We start from the raw sequence: 15,440 nt of genomic DNA, 5'->3' as shown, positions 1-15,440 counted from the left end.
TTTAGATATAGTATTATGCTCATTTTCGGCTATATTAATAATAACTTAGAATTTTGGGCTGAAGTTTTTAAGATGGAAAGTCAACATATCTGTAATTTACTTCAATATCCTTTTGTACAAAAAATAAAGTGAGCTATGCTTCTTTTTTTTTTTTTTTTGAAAGTGGGTTTAGTTCCTCTTGAAGACCTCTACTGTCTCCTACACTGCTTAATTAAATGAGAACTACTGTGTTCTTAGGGATTCTTGGGTGCCACACTGTGCTAGGTGCTGATGTACATTTACAATCTAATCTTCACAGCACTGTATGGAGTGTGCTCTATTAGCCTTTCCACTTAACATCCTGGTGGTTCCTCATGAGTTGCCCCACCCTGACTTGGAGCCAGTAAGAAGGCATACAGTTGTGCCCATGAAAATGCTCCACTCAAATGCCTTTCTGTGGTGACTGTGATTGACTGATGGTCCTACTGCTGTTTCTGGAGCCTCCCCTGAGTTTCTATGGGCTACTTTCAGCCAATGCCTGGACATCCTGCAGGAACCATCAGAGGCCTACTTCTGAGAGATCCAAAACTCTGCCAACAGGCAACTTTGGTTTGAGGAGTCCTTCTCAGCCTGGCCAAAAGAGCTATGCTTCTTTAACAGTGAAGGCTTTCAGGGTCACGGAGGGTGTGCTGCAGGCAGTTGAGCCCCTGCCCCCCTGAGATTTGTAACCGGAAGCTCTGAAAAGAGACTTCTGTTAGCATCAGTGAAACTTTAATTATTTAGGCAGGCAAGCTGAAACCCTCGATTAAGTAACTTTGACATTATTTCTTGAAAGAAATACTACCTCTCTCCTCCATCTGCGCCACAAGCCCCTGTTCCCATGTGCCCCTCGAGGCTGGGGAGGCAGGAGCGCCGTCTATACCTGAGAGCTCTAGGGGTAGTTGGAAAGCAGCTGGTTCCGAAGACACTGAGCAGCAGGATGGCGGCACAGGGTCCAGGCTGCCAGGCGGGAGGAAGGTGAGGGCGGCCCCCTCAGCCCTGTCCAGCCGCACGAGCCCCGTTGGCTGCAGGCCACTGCATGGGCCTCAACTTGCTGGGCCCAGAGTGCGGCACTGGGCAGAATTTCAGGGGATCAGACAAAAGGTTTGGGCAGAGCAATCCAAAACAGGATTAAAAAGGGATCCAGGGTGCACAGGTTGTTGAGTGGTTAGAATGCCCGGGAGACGGGTTTCGATTCCTGGTCTTCCATGCGGGAGATTCCTGGACCATGCATCCCGCCACCCACCTCCCCGCAAAAGAATCTGGTCCAATGACTGTACACCATGTATGGAATGTTTGTATGTTAAGGATGTTTGTGTTTGTATGTTGTTTTGGCTTGTCAATTAAAAAATTAAAATTAAAATTGAAAAGAAAAAAAAGGAATCTGGCTTATATACAATTAATCTAGAAACAAACTGTTAATTAGGGCTAATTTTTTTTTTTTTCCACATGGCACCAGGAATTGAACCCAGGTCTCCGGCATGGCAAATGAGAACTCTGCCACTGAACCACCGTGGCCCATTAGGGCTAATTTTAAAAACACATTTTATGGACAATTTCAAGCACCAAAATCAAGAGAAAAGTAGGTGAACCATCCCTATTCCCACCCCAACCCACCCAGTTTCAACAATCTTGTTTCATCTATACCCAAATCCACTCACATCCCCAGAATATTTTGAAGTCAATCCCAACATATTATCTAATTCACTAATATTTGAACTTCATTTCTAAAAGACAAAAGCCTTCAAAACATAACCATAATATAATTAACACAACTGAAAAAATTAATAATAATTCTAAGTTAAAGCTGATTCAAAAGGTGATCATTTCTACATCAAACGATCAAGGCTCAAAATACGCCAGTATATACAAGAAAAAGTGCTCAACATCTTTAGTTATTAGAGAAATACAAATTTCAGTCACAATGAGATGCCGCTTTGAAGAAGGTGGCTAATAGCAAAGCAGGCCTGCAGTGCCAAGTGCTGGCGAGGCTGGGAAGCAAGTGGAACTCTCAGATGCTGCGGGCATGAGTAAAATGGCACCAGCACGCTGGAGAACTGTTAGGTAACTTCTTACACTAGGACCTAGAATTCCTTTCTTAGATATTTACTCAAGAGAAACAAAAAAATTATAGGAAAAAACACTTGTACAAGAAGGTTTTTCACAGCCTGACTCTACCCTAAACTGGAAAGAACTGTAATGTTTACCAACAGAACGGACAAACACACTGTGGCATAAAACTGTATACCACCTAGCAATAAAAAAGAATGCACTAACAGTATACATGACAAAATGTATCTCAAACATATTATCCTGGCAGCATGACTCACAATACCCACAGAGATGAGCAGACAAACAAAATGTGGTCCATCCACATAGTGGAATGTTATTCACTGTAAAAAGAATGAAGTGCCAATCTATACTGTTTGAACTGAACTGTACCATGTTCAGGTACATGGATGAACCCTGAAAACAGTATGGTGGGTGAAAGAAGCCAGACAACACAAGGCCACATATTATATGACTCTATTTATATGAAATGCCCAGGACAGGAAAATCCATAGTCATGGAAAGTAGGTTAGTGGCTGCTTACGACTGGGGCGTGGGGCGAGGGGTGGGCAGAATTAGAGAAACAGGGAGGTGATAGCTAAAGGGTACAGGGTTTCTTTATGAGGTGAAAAAAATGGACTAAACTCAATTGCGGGCTGTACTTACCCGTGAATATACTAAAAACCATCCACTTGTACACTTTAAATGGGTGCACTGTATGGTATGTGAACAATGAAATTGTTAAAAACATTATGCAAAAGAATCCAGATGCAAAATCCTGCATACTGTACTGTCTCATTTATATGGAATCCAATGACAGGAACTGTGAAGTCGTAGTCAAGAGGGGCAAGAGGGACTGATGGGAATGGGGTCTGAGAAAACTGGAGGACACAGAGGCACAGAGGAGATCCAGAAGTGTACCCAACTACACCAGTTTCCTTTTCTCAAGATTCTTAAGTTAGTTATATCTGCAAAAACCCTTTTTCCAAATAAGGTAATAGCCACAGGTTCTGGGGATTTAGGAGGATAGTTTACCTTTAGGGAGCCACGCTTTCATGTATCACAGTTCACCCTCTCACGTCCAAAGAGTCACATCCGTCCCGCATGCAAAATACACCCATCCACTGCAGCATTGCTGAAAGTCCCTACCCAGGACTACATGAACGCATGTCCAAAACTCATCCAAATCACGTACACAGGCCACCCTGGGTGTGGTCCACCCTGGGGAAAAACTTCTTGCCATCTGTGGCCCTGTGAAGCCAGAAAATGAGCTACTTGTTCTTAAAATACTGTGGCGAGACGGGCCCAAGACAAAAGTTACAGGTGCTGGTATTCTGAAAGAGTGAAAACTGGAGGTGAAGGGGTATTCTTGGTGCCAAGCAGTTCTGAAATGCCACAGGGCAAACTCCATTAGGGTCCAAGGTTCAGGAATCACCTACGTAGCCTGGGGCTCCATCCTCTGCACCACGGCCCCACCCTCAAAAACGATTCTCCTGTTTCGGGAGGGTAGCACATATTTTCAGCTGAGCAGTTTTACTGGCCGGTTCCTGTCTGCTCAACTTTGGGCTTCTAGCAACCTCCTTTCATTGCACACTGCCTGCTTTCTTTTCAGTCCACGCCAGCAGGGTTTCTGCTGGCCTAACATTCTCAAAAACCCTGTGGGACTCTTATGGATGTCTTGGGACACATGCCACAGGTCTTAACTGGAACACCCCACTGCTGCTGGGGCGTGCGTTGAGATGGCTGAGTGGATGCATTTTAGGTGCCTAATCTCTTCGACAGAAGAGCAGCCAGTCATACCCTGGGCCTTGTCTCCAGGACAGGTGTCCTCACAGGGACGCTCCTAATTTTAATGTCTTTTGCAATCTGGATGGGATGATTATTTTCCAGATCATCAAGTGTTGGTTCCTTCTTAACATTTCTTTCCTTAACTTATCTTTTCCACTCACCTTTTACCATAAGCAGTGAGAAGCAAGCAAGACACACCTGCAATACTGTGCTTTGAAACCTCAGCTAAATATTCAGTTCGTCGGTATGAACTCTGTTTTTCTCAAAACTGCAGGGTGCAATTCAGCCAGGCAGGCAGTCTCCGCATAACAAGGACTGCTTTCCTTCCAGTTTCCAACAGCCTGCTCCTTCTTTCCTTCTGAGTCCACCAGAAGGGCTGCACTCCTCAGAAGCCTACAGAGGAGGCTCGGTCTCGCCCTTTTCAGCTTCCAGTGCTGCCCCTCCACCAAGGGCCACCTGCCCCCTCTGCTTCTGTCTGTCCCTGCGTCCAAATCTCCCTCTTCTTGTGAGGATCCAAGTCACGCTGGATCGAGGCTGGCCCTGACCCAGTGTGACCCAGCCTCACCAGTCCCTGTCTCCAACAGTCCTAGCCACAGGACTGAGGGTCAGGACCAATTTGGCCCTGAACCTGGAGGCAGATCTCGCTCATGTTTCTGATCAGCTGCGAGAAGCAGCAGTAACAGAGGCCAAAGAAAAAGAGGAACACAAGGAAAGCACGAAGGACAAGGGGTGTCTTGGGAACAGGGCTGGCACAGCCACCCCGTGGCCTGCCCTGCAGACAGGTGCCACCATGTGACACATACAGGGGCATCTGGGGACAACTGACACCAGGAGGGTCCCAGGTATAGCCAAAAAGTGAAAACTACCAAGTCCACTCCCGCAGAGCTGCAGAAAGCAGCCCTCCCCCGCCAGCGTACCCTGGACAGAGCCACCCGCCCAGGAGGAGAGAGTGCCCAGAAGCAGGGACTGTTTTCTGACTTCAGGCAAACAAATTAAATCCAAGAACTCAAATGCAGACTTTCAGGATGGGAGAGAAAGGAAATTTCCTTCCTGGAAAAAAGCCCCCGTGCTGGTTTGAAAGGATGTTTATGTCCCCTAGAAAAGACATGTTTTAATCTAAGTCCCATTTCATAAAGGCAGAATAATCCCTATTCAATACTGTATGCTTGAGACTGTATTAAGATCATCGTCCTGGGGGTGTGATTTAATCAAGAGGGGTTGTTAAACTGGATTAGGTGATGACATGTCCCCACCCATTTGGGTGGGTCTTGATTAGTTTCTGGAGTCCTATAAAAGAGGAAACATTTTGGAGAATGAAGGAGATTCAGAGAGAGCAGAATGACATAGCCACGAGAAGCAGAGTCCACCAGCCAGGGACCTTTGGAGATGAAGAAGGAAAATGTCTCCTGGGGAGCTTCATGAAACAGGAAGCCAGGAGAGAAAGCAAGCAGATGACACTATGTTCACCATGTGCCCTTCCAGATGAAAGAGGAGCTCTGACTGTGTTCACCATGTGCCTTTCCAGATGAGAGAGAAATTCTGAATGTGTTCACCATGTGCCCTTCCACTTGAGAGAGAAACCCTCAACTTTACTGGCCTCCTTGAACCAAGGTATCTTTCCATGGATGCCTTTGATTGGATATTTCTATAGAATTGTTTTAATCGGGACATTTCCTTGACCTTACAACGTAAACTAGCAACTTACTAAATTCCCCTTTTTAAAAGCCATTTCGCTTCTGGTGTATTGCATTCCTGGCAGCTAGCAAACTAGAACAGCCCTCTAGCACCAGAAGGCAAATCCCTCAGGGCCTGCACTTCCCTGTATGCAGGGCGTGTGGGGAAAACGAGGCCTGGGGAGTCTGCTGGGGACAGTCCCATAGGGAACAGAAAAGCAGTGGATAGGAGAAGGCGAGGACGACAATGGGGAGGGAGGCAGGAGGGAGGGGCAAGCGTGGGCCACTGCCTGGCCTGGTGCCCTGCAGACTCCCAGCTGGAGCCTGCCGAAGACTGCCCAGAGTGGTTTGCTGCCTTCTAGACTCATACCCCAAGGGGCCTGAGGTTGGGTGTGGCCCAGGTCTGCGGGTGTCCTGGGGAGGCCTCCCTGACCTAGTGACCCCTCTGCTAGGAGTTCCAGGCGCAGGAGGCCCCGGCCTGGAGGTGGGGTGGGGTGGGTGGGCTGTGGTACCTGATGTCCCCATGGTGAGTTTCAACCAGAGACAGGCAGGCCTGGCCTGGCCACAGCACTCAGCTACCTCCCCAGCCAAGCAGGCTGCCCCTGCCCACTCACAAGTCACTGTGCGTTGTCATGGCAACATCGATTCCAGGGCAATAAAGGAGCTAGGCCTGACTCTCCCTGTTAGGGGAATTCAAGAAAGGTTTGTTGTTCTTTTGTTATTTAAAGAAACAACAAGATTATATAGATACTTTATTTAAATATGACTATGTTTAAGCTAACTAAGATATCCATTTTTTGGTGGTTCTAAGTGTATTGTTTGTTTTCTTAAAATAGAAAGAAAGAAAAGAAACAACAAGAAGAAAAAAACATACTGCTTGTACACAAAAACATGCCGACTGCCGGAGGTCCTGCGGGGGCGTGTGCCCGCGGGTCAGCCGGGCAGCCGGGCGCTTAGCCGCAAATGCACTCACTTGGGTGCCTGGCAGGCCCAGAGCCGCGAGCCTGTGAGAGGAAGCTCGGCATGGCAAGCAGGCTGGACCGCGCTGCCCACAGCCGGGGCCTGCGGGGGCAGGAGACACAGCCCACCTCATGAGGATTCACCCTTAGCGAGAGCAGATGTGCCCGCAGGAAAACAGTGCTGGGGCCGAGTCATGTCGTCACCGAAGGCCCACTCGGGCCCAGAGCCCACCCACTCGCCACAGGACCTTCGGTGGTATTATTAGTCAGGGTGTGAGCTCATCTGTGGATGGACCTTCGGAGACCCCACTTGGCTCAGGGTGGCCTGAATCCACATGGCCAACATCCTCATAAGCAAAGGAAACAGTGTGCTGGTCTGAAAGGATGTATGCCCCTAGAAAAGCCATGCTTTAATCAGAATCCCATTTCATAAAAGTAGAATAATCCCTGTTCAGTACTGTATGTTCGAAGCTGTGATTGGATTGTCCCCCTGGATGATGTGATTTAGTCAAGAGTGGTTGTTAAACTGGATTAGGTGACAACATGTCTCAACCCATTTGAGTGGGTCTTGGTTGGTTTACTGGAGTCCTATAAAAGAGGAAACATTTTGGAGAATAAAACAAGATTCAGAGAGAGCAGAGAATGCTGCAGCACCACGAAGCAGAGAGTCCACCAGCCAGAGACCTCTGGAGATGAAGAAGGAAAATGCCTCCCAGGGAGCTTCATGAAACCAGAAGCCAGGAAAGAAAGCTAGCAGATGACGCCGTATTTGCCATGTGCCCTTCCAGATGAGAGAGAAACCCTGACTGTGTTCGCCATGTGCCTTCTACTTGAGAAAGAAGCCCTGAACTTCATCGGCCTTCTTGAACCAAGGTATCTCTACCTGGATACCTTAGATTGGATATTTCTATAGACTTGTTTTCATTGGGACATTTTCTCGGCCTTAGAACTGTAAACTAGCAACTTATTAAATTCCCCTTTTAAAAAACCATTCCATTTCTGGTATATTGCATTACAGCAGCTAGCAAACTAGAACACAGAGCACAGAACCAGCCGTGGAAGCAGCCAGGAACTAGAAGCGAGTGGAACCTGGAGACGAAGGAGAAGACGCCACCACGTGTGCTGAGCTGTGCCAGAAGAGCCAAGGAAGCCCAGAAGGCTGGCCCCAGAACACACACCCCAGGGGAGAAAGCATCGCCTGCTGACACTTCAACTTTGGACTCTTCCTGGACTCAAAACCGAGAGCTACGCCAACCCACCGCATGGCGTGGGCCTTAGCAGATGAGGAACGGACGCCAGTGAGGGCCCCTGCTCACCCCTGCACTACTCTTCAGTAAGATGCTGTTGTCTTACAGAGGCTGACATCTTTCTGATTGATTTGCTCTTAAGAATTGTGATATTTCACCTGGGATAGCTTGTTTTTCATTTCGATTACTAACTGGTTATGAAAGTAGAAAGAAAGTAACTAATTTTATTACACTGATCTTGCATCTACACAACGTACCAATGTATCTTCTAAATTCTGGTAGTTTTTTTCCTGGGGTTTCTATTTAAAAAGGCATCTGTCATCCACAAATAAAGCCTCTATTTCTTTTTCAAATGCAGAGCAATTAGTCCCTCGTTCTCACTTTTCATGTCAGCTAAAACTTCCAGGACAATGTCAAGTAAGAGCTGAGCTGGTGGACAACTGGCCTTATTCTTGATTTTGATGGTTTTGAATAGTCTGTTTTACTTAAAGCCTTCTTTTTATTCACTTGTTATTTAGAGTGTTTAGTAGTGATGGCTGAATTCTGTCAAATGTCTTGATAGCTCGATAGGATTGTAGGGTTTTCTCTAATCTGTTGCCATAATTAATCACATTTTAATAATTTCCCAAAATTGGGCTATCCACTTCTCAAATGGACCCTAATGAGACAATGTATTTCTGACTTGCTAATATTGAAAGTATTTACAGGTCTGGTACTGAGAGAAATAGCCTGACGTTATCTGCTTGGGGTTATTTTTATGGAGCTGGCTTCCTGAAGCCCCACCGTGGAGGCTGTGGTGGCCCAGGAGACTCTGGATCCTTCTAAACAGGCACTCTGGGCCTGGGGCTGCTGTGAGCAGCTCTGGGCAATCCTTTTGCAAACTTCCCAGGTCAGCTCCTTGTCCACTTCCTGCTTACTCAGAAACAGGGAGGAAACAGTAGGAAAGACGGCCATGCCCACCACTCTTCCAGCACTGCCTGCATAGTATCTGGTTCCACACCATCACCTGTGGGGTCTCGTCTGCGCAGGGCCCACTGAGTCTTTGCAAACCATAGGCACAGCCCCTCGCCCCGTCCCCTCCGGCCATCCAGGCTGCCCCACTTTCTTTGAAATCCCAAAGCCTGCTGCCTCCAGAGTACATCTTGGTCTGGACCTGGCTCTGGGCTCCCCACCCTGAGTTCTCCTGTTCACCATCCCAATGTCCCACTCCCCTAACCAGAAGGGACGCAGTCCAGAAAGGACCCGCCAAGGAATGGTGAGAAAGGGGGAAAACTCAACTTCCCCAAGTTGAATTCTTGATATTCTCACAAGCAGTGTGGGCAACCAAAGCTATAGACTGAGCCCCCAGTCTTGAGGTTTGTTCATATGAAACTTAACCCCACAAAGGATAGGTCAAGTCTGCTTAAAATTTAGGCCTAAGAGTCACCCCCAAGAGAGCCTCTTTTGTTGCTCAGATGTGGCCTCTCTCTCCAGCCAACACAACAAGCAAACTTACCACCCTCCCCCTGTCTACGTGGGACATGACTCCCAAGGGTGTGGACCTTCCGCAATGTGGGACAGAAATCCTAGAATGAGCTGAGACTCAGCATCAAGGGAGTGAGAAAACCTTCTTGACCAAAAGGGGGAAGAGCAAAATGAGACAAAGTGTCAATGGCTGAGAGATTCCAAACAGAGTCGAGAGGTTATCCTGGAGGTTATTCTTATGCATTAAGTAGATAACACCTTGTTAACCAAGATGTAATGGAGAGGCTGGAGGGAACTGCCTGAAAATGTAGAGTTGTGTTCCAGTAGCCATGCTTCTTGATGATGATTGTATAATGATACCAGCTGCCACAATGTGACTGTGTGATTGCGAAAACCTTGTGTCTGATGCTCCTTTTATGTACCTTGTCAACAGATGAGTAGAACATAAGGAATAAAAATAAATAATAGGGGGGAAAAATGCTAAAATAAATTTAGTTTGAAATGCTAGTGATCAATGAAAGGGAGGGGTAAGGGGTATGGTATGTAAGATCTTTTTTTCCTGTTTTTGTTTTATTTTTCTGTTGTCTTTTTATTTCTTTTTCTGAATTGATGCAAATGTTCTGAGAAATGATCATGATGATGAATATGCAACTAAGTGATGATATTGTGAATTGCTGAGTGTATGTGTTGGGAATGTTTGTGTTTCTTTCTTGTAAATTTTTTTTAATTAATAAAAAATTAAAAAAAAAATCAGTATCACAAAAAAAAAAAAAAAAAGGACCTGCCAAGGGCGGGCACTGCCTCACCCTCTCACCTGGGGGTACCTGCGCTTGATGGACGTCAAGGCTCCCGCAGGCAGCTTGGCCAACTCTGAGTCCCGAATGGCATGTACTGTGGTTGCTCTGGCCTGATGAGTTAACGTCTCCACCTGAGAAATGGGGTCAGGGCTGCAAGGAGGCACCCACCTCCTGGGGGCCTGCTCCCTGCCTCTGCTGAGGAGGCTGGCTCGGCTCAATGCTGTGTGTGGTGCTCGGGAAGCTCAGGGAGCCTGGGGAAGGCCACACAAGGACATGGTGTGCAGCTGGGTGTAAAGAAAGGGCTGGAAAAGGGGGCCCAGCACACTGGGGGAAGGGGCGAGGCAGAGGAGCAAGCGCAAGCTTGCTGTGGCCATGTGTCAGAGTCCTGGAATCTGCTGGAAGCCAAAGGAGCCTCAGAGCCCCAGAGCTCCCAGACAGGGAGCAGGACTGCCTAGGCCCCAGGGCCACGGAGGGCGAGACCTTACCACCCCTACGAGGTCTCCGCGGCCGTACTCCCCAGCCAGACGCTTCTTCCCGTCGTCCTTCCGGATCACAGAGCGCAGCCGGCCACTGAGGACAATGTACGTGCAGTCTGACTTGTCCCCCTGCCTGGAAAGCAGATGTGGCTGCTGGATGCTGGGCAGGCACACCGGCCCCGAAGGGACCCCAACCCAACTTGGGGGTCCAGGAGGCTGAGAGAGTTCTCCAGAACGTGGCCAGTGGGCAAGGCCAGATGTGGTCCAAAAGCCAAGGGCAGATTTTGTCTGACCAAACCCACCCCGAAATTCCTGACCCTGCCAGCTGCTCAGTGCAGCCATGACCCCCACACTCGATACAGCCATTGCAGAGCACACCTGCCTGACCCTCAAGGGACTGCTCCTTGTCGAGATGGGGGTACTGAGAAGAAAATCTGCATACTCTCAAGAAAGAATGGGTCCACTCCTTTTCTTTCCCATTTGTCAGTGTAAGTGCTTTTTTCATTTACTGCAACTAAAGCAACCTTCTGCAACTGGCAGGATGCAGAGGCAGATGTGGGCATCCAACTGTCATCTACTGAGCCAGAAATCAAAGAGATGTGCAAAAATATAAAAAAAACAAAATGCCAGCCTTCTCACCAGTTTTTAAAAGGAAAATACAGTTGTTTTTCATTAAAAGGTGTCACATTAACATGTAATGGGTTATTGATATTTAAAAATAAATTAATAAATATTTTTAATGTTCTTAGTTTTAATTTCTAATTCCATGAAGATAGATGACATAACCCATATAAAACAGAGCTCTTTGGGATTCCTGATTGATTTTAAGAGTGAGAAGGGGGTCCTTGACCAAACCCTTGGCCCCACAGGGACTGTGAGCAGGTGCTGAACTGGGCAGGCCACGCCCGCCCTGCATCCACCCACCGCTCACAGCACTGCAGTTGGGACGGGTCCTGGGTGTGGGGGCCCAGCCTCCTGGGCTAGGCAGGGGACAAAGCAGAGCTCTGTGCCCACCTAAAGTAAGGGGAAAACTCTAAAAACATATAGAGCAGGAGCATCTTAACGGATGCTAGGTTCAATTTTTTTTTTTTTTTTTGCATGGGCAGGCACTGGGAATCAAACCCGGGTCTCCATCAGGGCAGCCGAGAACTCTGCCTGCTGAGCCACCATCGTCCACCCACAGATGCTAGTTTTAATACGGCAGCTTTTAGGTCACTTTAAAAACAGGTATGGGTTTGTATGCACTGCTGGGGAAAAAGGGCTGTGTGCCTGAGTGTCTGCGTGTACCCTGGAGTCTGCGTGTGCCCAGGCGTCTGCGTGTGCCTGAGTGTCCGCGTGTACCCTGGAGTCTGCGTGTGCCCAGGCGTTTGCGTGTGCCTGAGTGTCTGCGTGTACCCCGGGGTCTGCATGTGCCCAGTCGTCTGCGTGTGCCTGAGTGTCTGCGTGTACCCCGGAGTCTGCCTGTGCCTGAGTGTCCGCATGTACCCCGGGGTCTGCATGTGCCCAGGCGTCTGCGTGTGCCTGAGTGTCTGCGTGTACCCCGGAGTCTGCGTGTGCCCGAGTGTCCGCATGTACCCCGGGGTCTGCATGTGCCCAGGCGTCTGCGTGTGCCTGAGTGTCCGCGTGTACCCCGGAGTCTGCATGTGCCCTAGTGTCCGCATGTACCCTGGGGTCTGCATGTGCCCAGGCGTCTGCGTGTGCCTGAGTGTCTGCGTGTACCCCGGGGTCTGCGTGTGCCTGAGTGTCCGCATGTACCCTGGGGTCTGCATGTGCCCAGGCATCTGCGTGTGCCTGAGTGTCTGCGTGTACCCCGGGGTCTGCGTGTGCCCGAGTGTCCGCATGTACCCCGGGGTCTGCATGTGCCCAGGCGTCTGCATGTGCCTGAGTGTCTGCGTGTACCCCGGGGTCTGCGTGTGTCCAGGCGTCTGCGTGTGCCCGAGTGTCCGCATGTACCCCGGGGTCTGCATGTGCCCAGGCGTCTGCATGTGCCTGAGTGTCTGCGTGTACCCCGGGGTCTGCATGTGCCCAGGCGTCTGTGTGTGCATGAGTGTCCGCGTGTACCGCGGGGTCTGCATGTGCCCAGTCGTCTGCGTGTGCCTGAGTGTCTGCGTGTACCCCGGGGTCTGCGTGTGCCTGAGTGTCCGTGCATACCCTGGGGTCTGCATGTGCCCAGGCATCTGCGTGTGCCTGAGTGTCCGCGTGTACCCCAGGGTCTGCGTGTGCCCAGGCGTCTGCGTGTGCCCGAGTGTCCGCATGTACCCTGGGGTCTGCGTGTGCCCAGGCGTCTGCGTGTGCCCGAGTGTCCGCACGTACCCCGGAGTCTGCGTGTGCCTGAGCATCGACATGCATGTAAAACGCCCAAAAGGATCCTGTGAAACATGCTCCTGTGTTATCTTGAGGGGGTGAACGAGGGTAACTTTGTTCTTTGGTTTCCACAGTCCCAAACTTGAGCCCCAGCCATGGGGGGAGAAGAGAACAGCCCCTGGAGATTAGAAAGGGCTTGGTGCCTCCTCCCGGAGATGAGGAAATGGGGCACAGCCGCAGGGACAGGACGCAGCTGCTGTCCATTCACAGTGGACAAGGCAGCGGCTGGGCCTCACCGGTATATGGCCCGCCCAGCCTCCACCTCCATCCAGTCCAGCGCAAAGTCGATCTGCCTGACGAAGGAGGACATGCGCGTCACCACGGTGTGGGCGACGCCCAGGACGACGGCTGGCTGCTTCCGCATGATCCTGCCAGGGCATCCGAGAGCGTCAGGCCAGACCTGACAACCACCACACGCGTCACCCAGCCTCCACGCATCACCCAGGCCCCCATCAGTTACCCAGACCCCCCCATTCCACATCACCCAGCCCTCCCACTCATCACCTAGTCCCCCTACCCATCACCCTCACACAGACCCCCCCACTCCACTTCACCGAGTCCTCTCCCTTCTCCACTCATCTCCTAGTCCTTTCCTCCCACTCCCCTCGTCACCAACGTCCTATCCACCCACTCCACTCTCATTCATGTCCTAGCCGTCCACTCCACTCTGCCACCCCACTCGTCACCCATGTCCTAGCCGTCCACTCCACTCTGCCACCCCACTCGTCACCTATGTCTTATCCGTCCACCCCACTCGTCACCCATGTCTTATCTGTCCACCCCACTCGTCACCCATGTCTTATCCGTCCACCCCACTCGTCACCCATGTCTTATCCGTCCACCCCACTCATCACCCACATACTATCCACCCACCCACCTCCTCCCCCACTGCCCGCACATGCAGACGCTGGGGCACACACAGATCCAGGGGCATGCGGCGTCCCCTGAACAGGGTGACCATGGCTGGGCACAGGGCGGCCTCGGGAGTACACCCTGTCCTCCCTTCCCACGCCTTTGCCACCTCCCTTCCGTGTGGCCACTCAGAGTTGCTGGGGCCCACGAGAGTTGGGCTGGGAGCACCTCCGTACCCGAGCCCTGCCTGAGTCCCAGGACACAGGTGGGTGGCATGGGTGGGCGCCTGCTGCACCGTGGCCACATGGCCTGTGGCCTGCCGGCAGGAAGATGAACCAATGGGCAGTCTGGGCATGTCCTGCCTCTCTGAAAAGTGAGGTCCCTTTGTAACTAGGGACGTTAAAGGGCACAGAGTCCATGGGGTGCCGGGCCCCATGGCTCAGGAGGGTCCTCAACCTGTGTTCACGCCCCCTGCCTCTGAGCTGGCTTTTCCAAAGTGTCCTCTGGGATTCTGGAATCACCTGTACAAGCACCAGGGTCCCAGGGGGCATCTCCCCCTGCGGAGACCCCACTGGACCTGCCCATCAGGATCATGTGGGGCCTGTGGCCCAAAGCACCCCACCCCTGTGAGAGAGGAGCCCAAACAGCTTTGGGGGTCTGGTGCATGCTCCAGGGAAGGGGTGGGCTGAGTGTCCTTCTAAGAAACCACCAGTAGGGCAGTGCTGTTGGCAGCTCCCTGGTGGCAGGCCACATCCCCTGGGCGGCTGTGAGAGGCTGAGCATCAGGGCATCGCTGGGACCCCAGCTCTCCACCCACCTAGCACCAATCACCAGCCCCCACGATACTGGGGCTGTTGTCTGGGCCAGCTTCAGCCACCCCTCCACCCTTCTGCACTCAGGCCCCCCTGCTCTTTTGGGCGCTAGCTGCTCTGCTCTGGCTCCCTCCCTCCCTCTGGCAGAAGGGCTCTGGCCTGGGAGGTGGAGGAAACACACTCACAAAGCCCCTCAGGTAGACATTGCAGCTGACAGTTCCTGGCGACCCAGGGGCTGGTGGGCTTCATAGGGCTCCAGGACAGCCCCTGAGCTGAATCCCCAGAATTCTGGAACCCAACAGACCCACCCCCAATGAGGCAGGGGGAAGGGGCATGTGGTAGAGGGGTGAAGGATGGGTCTCCACCTGTGTGGCAACCAGGGACCCCTGGTGGTAGCCTCACCTCCTGCCAGGCAATCCTGACCACAGGGCCCTGGAGTCCCAGAGAGCCCTGTCCCTGAGCCCCCACAGGCCAGCCGAGGATACCCCAGCTGGGCAGGCCCCTCCTTGCACTGGCTTAGGGCCTGGACCCATGGGCTGGGGGTGGGTCGGCAAGGATTCCATAGCCCAAAAGCTAGGAGCAGACAAGCACTGGTTTTCCCATGCATGAAGGGAGACAAATTCAAGCCACCCTTGTCCGCTGCACCTCCATGTACTGAGGACACTGGGATTCGGCTGTGCCAACAGATGTACAACCACTCCAGGACCACCCTGCTGGGTAGGACTCGCTGACACAAACACCCCAACCCCTGTTTTCCGAGGATCCAGAGGCCAAGATCAAGTTTCAAAACATCCCTCATGTGAACAGGGGGCACACGGCCAGGACATCCCAAGGCAGCCGGCACAGCGGCAGCTCAGACAGGGACTCTGACCCATGGGCCTGACCTGAGCCCCAGGAGCCTGCGGACAGCACCTGGGCTGCATGGCCTTGCACCCGAGCAGC

At 51.3% G+C, this 15,440-nt stretch overlaps 1 protein-coding gene across 9 annotated transcripts in view; it reads right to left on the bottom strand.

Moving 5' to 3' along the window:
- The window catches only part of PNPLA7 (patatin like domain 7, lysophospholipase), a 143,602-nt gene that overhangs the window by 40,627 nt on the left and 87,535 nt on the right, over positions 1–15,440 (bottom strand). For all 9 annotated transcript variants that reach the window (XM_077148883.1, XM_077148886.1, XM_077148884.1 and 6 more), the window contains 3 exons: positions 13,072–13,203; positions 10,481–10,604; positions 10,013–10,126 (listed from right to left, as the gene is read on the bottom strand). In XM_077148883.1, the coding sequence (XP_077004998.1) occupies positions 10,013–10,126; positions 10,481–10,604; positions 13,072–13,203 (370 nt within the window). The remainder of the gene's footprint in view (positions 1–10,012; positions 10,127–10,480; positions 10,605–13,071; positions 13,204–15,440) is intronic.

Source organism: Tamandua tetradactyla, chromosome 2 (assembly GCF_023851605.1).
Source record: "Tamandua tetradactyla isolate mTamTet1 chromosome 2, mTamTet1.pri, whole genome shotgun sequence".
NCBI classification, from domain to species: Eukaryota; Metazoa; Chordata; class Mammalia; order Pilosa; family Myrmecophagidae; genus Tamandua; species Tamandua tetradactyla.
The sequence above is the reverse complement of the archived record's forward strand: the minus strand, read 5'-3'. Positions and strand labels throughout refer to the sequence as shown.